This window comes from Diuraphis noxia, unplaced genomic scaffold (genome assembly GCF_037042655.1).
Source record: "Diuraphis noxia isolate RWA-SAM2 unplaced genomic scaffold, SU_Dnox_SAM2 contig0004, whole genome shotgun sequence".
Classification (NCBI taxonomy): Eukaryota; Metazoa; Arthropoda; class Insecta; order Hemiptera; family Aphididae; genus Diuraphis; species Diuraphis noxia.
In genome coordinates, this window is record NW_028301714.1 from 21,694,143 (window position 1) to 21,703,432 (window position 9,290).

The window sequence follows — 9,290 nt, forward strand, 5'->3', positions numbered from 1 at the left end:
AGAGGGGCTGAAGTCAAAAATCAAAGCATTATTTCTACCTCTGAAACGTGATAACAGACACAAAAAAATGATAAAACAAAAAATAAATAATAACATACCTACATATCATTGTAAAATCTAAAGTCAATATTATAACTAACTTTATTTTAATAATTATAGACATTAATCATTAATTGAATAAAACACATAGATATAATATATAAATTAAGGTAAAGGAAAAAATTTAAATTCCAATTAGTTATACAATCAACGCCCGTACCAATCATGCGCTCGGAGGAGGGGGCTAAACCTTCAAAACTCTCCCCTGTATACGCCAGCGTCTTTATTGGAAACATGAATGTCTCTTAGTCATAGTTCAATACAACACTTTGCAATATTTCTTCTAATTCTTGTAAATTTCTCTACCGTTTTAGCTGGAAGTAAAGACCATGCAATATTTAAGTTTGCAGTTAGGTTTGTGATATTTGCATAATAAAAAAGCTGTTTTGTATGGGACTCTGAAAAAGGTAATTCTTAAATGGTATGAAACTTAAAAACTCATAAGTATTTGAAATATATAGACCTTTTTATGTATTCATCAAATATCAAAATTTTAATAAATTAAAATTGCATATTAAAATGGAAAAGAGAATCGCGTGCGTTTGGTGATTATGATACTCCATCTATATACAATTTGGTATAATAATATTCAATATCCATCACATAATATTATGAATTTATGACTAACGCTCGATCGTAAATTCTTAACCGAATCCGTATATACTGCGCAGCTCTACTATATTTTTACCGCTCACTACAGTTTTTTACTACTACTCAGAGTTCAGACAGTGTAATACTATACAACAGAACACAGTTCCCATACTATAAATATATAATCAACATAATATACTAGAATATCATACGACAATTCGTTTTTAGTATAACTGGAATAGGTTTGCAGATATTATATTTAATATTTTGTTTGAAAATGGGAAATAACGTATTTTTTAAAGTTTTATTATTTTGCATTACATTAATCATCTTATGCGTCTTCAACATATCATCACAACAAGTGATAAAAAATCTTGGCTTGAACGAAGGTACGTCAATTTACTCTACACATATAGATTATTGATAAAAGTACAGCATTTCTAAATTAGTTTAAACATAACAAATCATACCAAAACAAGATTCAAAGTTACTAGCATATTGTTCTTTTTTGAAACAGATTGAATAAAAAAAAAAATTACTTTAGTTATTATATTTTATTTTAGAACCATAAAATATATTTATACAACAATATAAGTTTTATTTATTTACTCTTTAATACTATATTTAAGAATATTCAATCAACAGATTTAAGTCATAAAATTTAAATGCAAGTTCGTATTGTAAATAACTTATATTTTAAATAGGTACTGTTATAATAAAAAAAATCGTGCCTATGTATTTTTAATATTTTTAAACTGCTATTGTAACAATGTGTTAGGAGCCTTGTATTACATTTTCAAGCTTTTCTACCCAATAAATTTTTATCAATATTTATTTTAAAAAACCTAATAATGATCGAAAATTGCATAAGTCTATGAATAGTTCAACTTAAATTGAAATTATTATTATTTATTCCGATTATTTAGAAAAATATTGAGAATTTTTTACTTTTTACCCGCCAAAGTACGAAATAAATTCATTTTCTGATATAACAAGGACACAAGGTACTGAAGTCGAAAATCAAAGCATTTTTACTTCTCCAAAATGCGATGATAGACACAAAAAAATTTGTTTTTTTACAACACACATCATGGTAAAATCAATAGGTACATTCCTCGCTCCCTTCAGAATCTAAAATATAGATTTATATCTTATATTTTTAGCTTAAATGAATATTTCTTTTAGGTCAGATATGTCGAAAAGCCTTAAGACCTGATCAAGAACATGTGTGCATGAATACAAATGACTGCAAAGTTTTTAAACAAAGTCTAAAAACTCGTAATTATCTTGATATATGTAAGTTCGTTGGTTTACAACCGATAGTTTGCTGTCCGGTAACAAATTATAAAGATTTGATTGAAATACCAGAAATTAAAAATGAAAGTCCAAAATCTGCCGATGAAAGTATGAACCAGCAGTACAAAATTTATTTTATTTATTTATATAAAATATGTTATATATATCTATAATACCTACGTAACTTGCGTATATCTGAATTAGATATAATTATAAGTATTATTGTTTACAAAATTTTTTAATTTTGTAAAAAAATTGTTTTCATACCTATACGTCGTTATAAGTATTGCATCAATAATATTATATTTATATATATTTTTTTTCTGCTCGTGGGCCATTATTTCACCTAAAATAAAAGATTCTAAGAAAAGTAATGAATAAAAATGAATTTTTCACTGTAGTGTTTTTTGTCACTATTTGAGTCAATAAAATTGATTCAATCTTCAGTTTTGAGGGTATCTACTGATTTCAGGTAAACAATTTAAAGTAAAAAATGTCCAACACTTATTTTTCAAAATCAATTGAGTTTGCTAATTATTTTTTAAAATTGACAATATCATACAAAATAATTTTTCTTTTTTTAGTAACATTTGATGTCCAGATATCGTCAAAATTTGATATTTAAATATTAAAGCCTAAAAATAACAATTTTAATTCTAACTGATTCTTGGTATTTATTGAAATATTCACTTATAATCATACTTTTACATTTTATCAATCGAATAATTTACAGAATGTGATCAATATAGTAGAATAAATGAAAAATCCAAATTATCAGAGGAAGGTGTATTTCATCCTGCAGCCGTAGGAGGTATAAAGGCAGAAAAACTAGAGTTTCCACACATGGTAGTATTATTGAACTATATGATCATAGTCAAGATGGGTATTGTGTAATATAGTTTATTTTTGTTAATGTATAACTATAGGCGCTGTTAGGTTATGGTGAAACCACAACAAATGGAGACGATTGGAGATGCGGAGGTTCACTAATAAGTGAAAGGTGGATATTGACTGCAGCGCACTGTCAAGAAAGTTCTGGGTAAATCGTACGATAAGAATTAAATACTAGTTAAATTAAATCCAACGGCGTGTGATATATGTTTTTATCATGGAAATAAATTTATTTTGATTTTAAGGATAAAAGCTCGTTGGGCCCGCTTAGGAGTCTTAGAAAGAGTCGTTAATGAAGACAACGCAGTTCAGCCAAAGGACTATCGAATAGTGGAGCATGTAATACATCCTGAATATAAACCACCTTCGTTGTACAACGATATAGCTCTATTCCGATTGGAAAGAGATGTTGTATTTTCCGAAGATGTGCGACCGATTTGTCTTAACACGGAAACGGACCTATCCTTAACACCGTTAAAACAAATAGCTACTGGCTGGGGGCGAATTTCAACGGGTCAGTTTAAATAAATATCTAAAAAAAACTAGAAGATAGAAAAGTAAACGTTTTTCACAATTTTCAGCCGGGCCAACTAGCGACAATTTGTTAAAAGTAGATTTGGATATTTTTCCGACAAATCAGTGCAATGAAAGTTATATTTCAAATACTCATCAATTACAATTCGGTATATTACCAGACAGGATGATATGTGCTGGTTCGTTTGATGGTGAAAAAGACACTTGCTCAGTACGAACTAGGAATATTATATTGCTGCTTTGTATAAATTTAACTAATTAAATTATATAAAAATTACTTTAGGGCGATTCGGGAGGTCCACTTCAAATAAAAAGTGCTGAATACACTAACATGTATACACAATACGGGATTACGTCGTTTGGAAAATTTTGTGCTGACAAGGATACCCCCGGAATTTATACTAGGGTGGCTAAATATATTTCATGGATCGAAGAAATAGCATTTTCAAATAACTGAAGATGATAAAATTAATTTATACAAATTAACAAAATTTAATTTAATTTAAAAAACAAATTTATATTCAATATTGTATAACAATTATATATTTATATATTGTTGCATTGCTAACTTCCACTAACCTATTTTAAATAATATGCCTTCTTCAGAAGTAAGTTTATCTTTTTGGCATTAATATTGATGATTTTAAAATCTCAATTATTTAAATATTTTCAATCATTGATTTAAGCTTCAGTAGATCAATGTTAAAGGCATTTATAGAAATTGAAAAGAAATTACAATTTAAGAATACTTTAATTTGAATACTAACTCGTTATTTAGGCGAGCTATAAGTCTAGATTAGCCCTAGACAGAAATACAGTTTTCTTAAATTATACTTAATATAGCTACTATAGTACCATCTTAGTTATTCCATTAAATGTATATAAAATACGTGAAATTTATGTTTTGAAAAACCCAACAATAAAAATGAGTAATGTTAATTTTTTATTAAACCCGTTTTCTACTCACACATCTGCTATAATTGCAATATTATATTTCTAAACGCATGTAGTATTGTAGTATTCTCGTGTTTTTATTAAAATACATAAAACGTTGAACTTCCAGTTTGCAAATGAAATATCTTTGATCATATTGATAATTTATGTATAAGTTACCTAGGTATAGGTATAACTGCTTTGTTCAATACTACAATATACAAGTAGAATAAAGCTTATTGTGTTTTATTCCTATATTATTATGAATTCAAACACTGTAATAAAAACAGTTTATAATTACAAATATAATATAATACAAGGAATTCGGATTCATCATGAATATTGGTGATGTTATAAATGCAGAAAAATACAATAATAAATTATTATAGTAACTTTGATTTTCAGTTATATAATTACTTACTTAAATTTACCTATACTAGAAAGCAGAAACTTTTAATTCGTTTTAAATTTAATTCTAAACACCATGGGACAAACTTGGGGACAACATAGGCCTTTATGTGAATTTTTTGTTTTATTTTGTTTTAGCGATACAAAATCATTTCACATTAAACTATATAGTTAAACGTTGTATCTATCAATATTAGATTACCTGAAAATAGATCTATCATTATATAAATACTCATATAATTGTTATCGATGGGAGACTACCAGACCACCTATAAATTAATTGATTGTTTTCAATATTTTTATAGTCTTATTGAATCAAAATTCTCGTTACTTCATTATCACTATATTCCTCTCAAGCAATATCTGAATTCTATCCCGAAGGAAAATCCCTCCCTGCAGTTAGGAATCACATTATTAATTATCATTTATTCTGAAGCAAGATGTATTTTTTTACCTTAAGATTAATAACCTGTTTGGTCCGAATCAGTACTTAATATTATTTTTAATCTCTAACCTTGGTACTGTCATATATATATAATAAATGCAAACATAAAATACATAAATTAATCTCCTTTATAATATTTAAAATGTGGTGGGATAAACAAGTCAAACGTTTAACTTATTCATATTATCATAGCCACATCAGTTCGTTACAATAACAACAACAATACAAAAATATGTATTTTAAAATTAAATTTTGCTTATACTTTAAAATCTTATTGGCTTTAATAATATGTCTATTGATTTCTGAACACAAAGCAAATATACTTAATTTATATGAAGGTGAGTTTAAAATGTTTACATTTAAATAAGTCATAAAGTGTAAATAGTATAGGCCCAAGTGTACAACAATTCATTGTTAAGCTTTAAAAAGTTAATAATTATAATATTCAATACTCAAGTTGTTGAGTTAACTACGTAAATACTATTTTTATCTGATTATGGACTTTTCCATTTTTTTCTTTATGTTTCTGATATTTCTATGAGCTTAAGTAAACATTTAAATCAATTGATTTTTAGTTAAATTGAAAATTAACTACATAATTATAAATATTTACTAATAACTGATTATAATATAACTGATAAAACAATATTATATTAGTATTGTTACTATAATTGGTAAATACTAAATAGATACCTAGATCAAATAATTTAGAAAGGCGACAATGACAAATAAGCACTAAATCATTGTTAATCATCTTATTTTATATTAAACTTCACTATTATTTTTTCTGTTTTTTGTAATCATGACATTTTACCCTATTTATTACTTTTATATACATTTAAGTTTTAACGTCAAAATGTATACATCTAAATCACAAAACATATTTTTTTTTAAATGTAAAAAATATAATTATATTTATACTGATTCAGTATAAACTCAGTATTACTGATGCATATTGCATACCTCCTATTGCATATATAACATGTTTATAATGTATACTTAATTAATACGAAGTTTTTTTTATGCTCTTAAATTACATAGGTGACGTATGTCAGTTAGGCAAGGACAATTCTATAAATCATGTCTGCAAACAACCAGAAAATTGTTCGTCGTTAGAACAGCAAATTAGAGGTCAGAATTTTCCACAGATATGCTCGTTTACAAAAAACAAGCCAATCGTCTGTTGTTCGCCTACAGATACGATCAACGCAACAAACTTCAAGCCGGCCTTAAACACCACCGAAGCTACATCATCATACTCTGCCACTGAAAGTACGTTACGTATCGGTATCGCACAAAATTCGTATCTAAACAGCTTTTCATAGATTATAATCTGTTTTCGTGACCGCTGTGCAGTGTGTCGCCAATACTCGGAACTGGTGTACGTTAACGGACAACAACCCTCGTCTGGTGAGGGAAAGAAAACTCTTAACTGCTACAACGTGTTGACTTTGATCGTTGGGGGCACTAAGGCCAAACCAAAGGAATTTCCTCACATGGTATGATAATAATAATTATAATATTGTGCCATAGATATTAAAAACTAGGGAAAAAAGCCTAAACGAAAATTGACCAACATTTAAACTTTGCCATCCACAGGCACTATTAGGTTACGGAGACATCGCGGATGAGCAGAAGTTGTGGGGCTGTGGAGGTTCGTTGATAAGCGACAGGTGGATCCTGAGCGCGGCACACTGCACCATTAATTCTGGGTGAGTACCGTGTTCAGTTTTGTTTTAATTACGATCATTTTTTAAAACATCCATCCGCGAAGACGCACCGTGAGCTGGGCACGCCTTGGTGATTTGAATATCTATTCGGAACCCGACGACGCGAGTCCGGTCGACTACAAAATCGTGGAGCGCGTAGTGCACCCCAACTACAATTCAACTTACGTGTACAATGACATAGCGCTGTACCGTTTGGAGAAGGAAGTCAAGTTTTCGGCGTACGTGCGACCTGTGTGCCTAAACACGGTCCAAAATTTAAACTTCAAGGTGGCCACGGCCATTGGCTGGGGACGAACCTCGACCAGTGAGTTTTAATCTTTAATATGCTACCTACGTTCCTTTCGTTTGACCAGCGTGGGCGACTGAGATTTAAGATTGTTTGATGTGGTTCGATAATACTACCAACGCTCACCACAAAAAAAATTCATGTGATCCATCATCGTAAATAATAATTAGACAATAGACATAAATAAATAACATTTTCAAATCGTCTAATCCCTCTATTTACTTAACCTATTATCATAATCATATAGACTACATATGGTCCTTAATACACAAAGTTATATAAGTGAAAATCTAATTGCTTGAGTTTTGACTTAGATATGAAAAACTTCACAAAAAAAAAAAAAAAAAATATTTGCTTTATAATCAAAAATAAAAGAAGGAGTTCCTATTTAAAAAAACAGGAGTTAGTATTGCCATAGGATTCATACTAAAATTCAAGTTTTTGAAAATATTGTGTCTAAAAATTATAAAAATCAGAATTTTAATATAATATGCTTAATTAAGGTAATAAGGTATAAAAATGGGACGAGCATGCACAAAAAATCACCTAGTATATATCGATGAAATTATGCGCGTTTAATGAATGCACTTAACAAAGCCGCCTTTAGACTTATGGTAAACACTTCCGTGTGGTGACATGGAGTTTCAATCAATTCTGTGGCGAAAGTGCCTCGATGCCTACCGCAGGGCCAGATTTGACGGAGAGTTTTCTGGAACCACCCTAAAATATTTATCTATATAAATCTATGTTTATCTAATATACCTAACACACAACTTTCTATCGCTATATGTCGTCTGTGCAGATGGTCCGATTAGTCCCGACCTGTTGAAAGTGGAGCTGTCGCCAATATCGATTGGCCATTGTAAGTATAGTTATCCTCAGAGTTCCAATCCGAGAATAAACTTTGGGATTATGGAAGACAGCATGATATGTGCAGGCGACATCAGGAACGGTAGCGACACGTGTACGGTGAGCAAACGATAATAATAATTAATGGACGACTTGATTCGATAAGTTTTCCCTACAGTAGCTTATATAAGATATAAATGTATAATACAATATGTAATGTATGCACCAGGGTGATTCTGGCGGCCCACTTCAAGTAAACCACCCCAACTACGCATGTATGTCTAGCCAAATTGGTATAACGTCGTTTGGTAAATATTGCGGCAATAGGGACACGCCAGCTATCTATACCAGAGTGTCTAATTATGTTCCGTGGATCGAACGGATCGTTTGGCCGAAAAGTTGAACGTCCAAAAGTCCCGTCAGTCAAAATAATCAATTTTTTTTTATATAAAAAAAATATGTATATATATATTATGTTTGATATATCTTGTGGCGTATGATGCGTGCGATAATTAAGTAACACTAATTAATGGTACTTAACTCAACATAATATCATGTCGTATACTTATGTTATATTGATAGTTAGCTGACTACAATAAATTTAATTAATTAATTAAACAATTATATTATTACAATGTATCACATTTTTACATTATGAAAAAATAAAGAGATAGAAAATATCATAGTTATATTATATACCATACAGGTACATTTAATACATACATATATATTTTTTAAATTAAATAAAGAATTAACTGCTACAATTGATCATAATATGCATTTGTATTAACCCAAAATCATTAAATAAATGCACGTATAAAAACGATAAAATGTGATAAATGTGAACAAAGTTACCTATAATCAGTAGGTAACTATTTAATTTTGATTATAGTTCCCTAAAATGTATAAGACGTATAAGCTTTTAAAAAGTATAGAAACTTAGATATAATACATAGTAGTAAATAATTAATAATTTTGTTGAAATATCATATAATGGGAATATAATATAGTATTATAATTATGATTATTTACAGAGTTTAGATTAAATATATAATGTGTAAAAAAGCTAATGGCGGTCTCGCGGTCTATGTTGCCGAAACTATAATGTTCAATAAAAAAAAAATAATGTATGGTGGGTCCCAAAATTTATATTTAATTTTACATATAGGTACCAAAAACCTTTAATACGAGTAGTTCCGTTGAAAAACAGATTATAAAATATTGAAAG

The 9,290-nt window shown here is 29.0% G+C and overlaps 2 protein-coding genes across 2 annotated transcripts; both read left to right on the forward strand.

Moving 5' to 3' along the window:
- The first annotated feature begins 802 nt into the window (after positions 1-802).
- Positions 803-4,351, forward strand: LOC107161919 (venom protease-like). The gene is made up of 7 exons (XM_015508543.2): positions 803-1,079; positions 1,876-2,094; positions 2,720-2,832; positions 2,913-3,025; positions 3,123-3,391; positions 3,459-3,622; positions 3,695-4,351. Exons 1-7 carry the CDS (start codon positions 968-970, stop codon positions 3,866-3,868), a joined length of 1,164 nt encoding a protein of 387 aa, XP_015364029.1. The 5' UTR covers positions 803-967; the 3' UTR covers positions 3,869-4,351.
- A 1,030-nt stretch (positions 4,352-5,381) lies between these two features.
- Positions 5,382-8,826, forward strand: LOC107161913 (venom protease-like). Its single transcript, XM_015508532.2, has 7 exons — positions 5,382-5,535; positions 6,239-6,469; positions 6,554-6,696; positions 6,797-6,909; positions 6,972-7,231; positions 8,016-8,182; positions 8,292-8,826. The coding sequence occupies exons 1-7, from the start codon at positions 5,430-5,432 to the stop codon at positions 8,463-8,465; spliced, it is 1,194 nt and encodes a 397-aa protein (XP_015364018.2). The 5' UTR covers positions 5,382-5,429; the 3' UTR covers positions 8,466-8,826.
- The last annotated feature ends 464 nt before the right edge of the window (positions 8,827-9,290 follow it).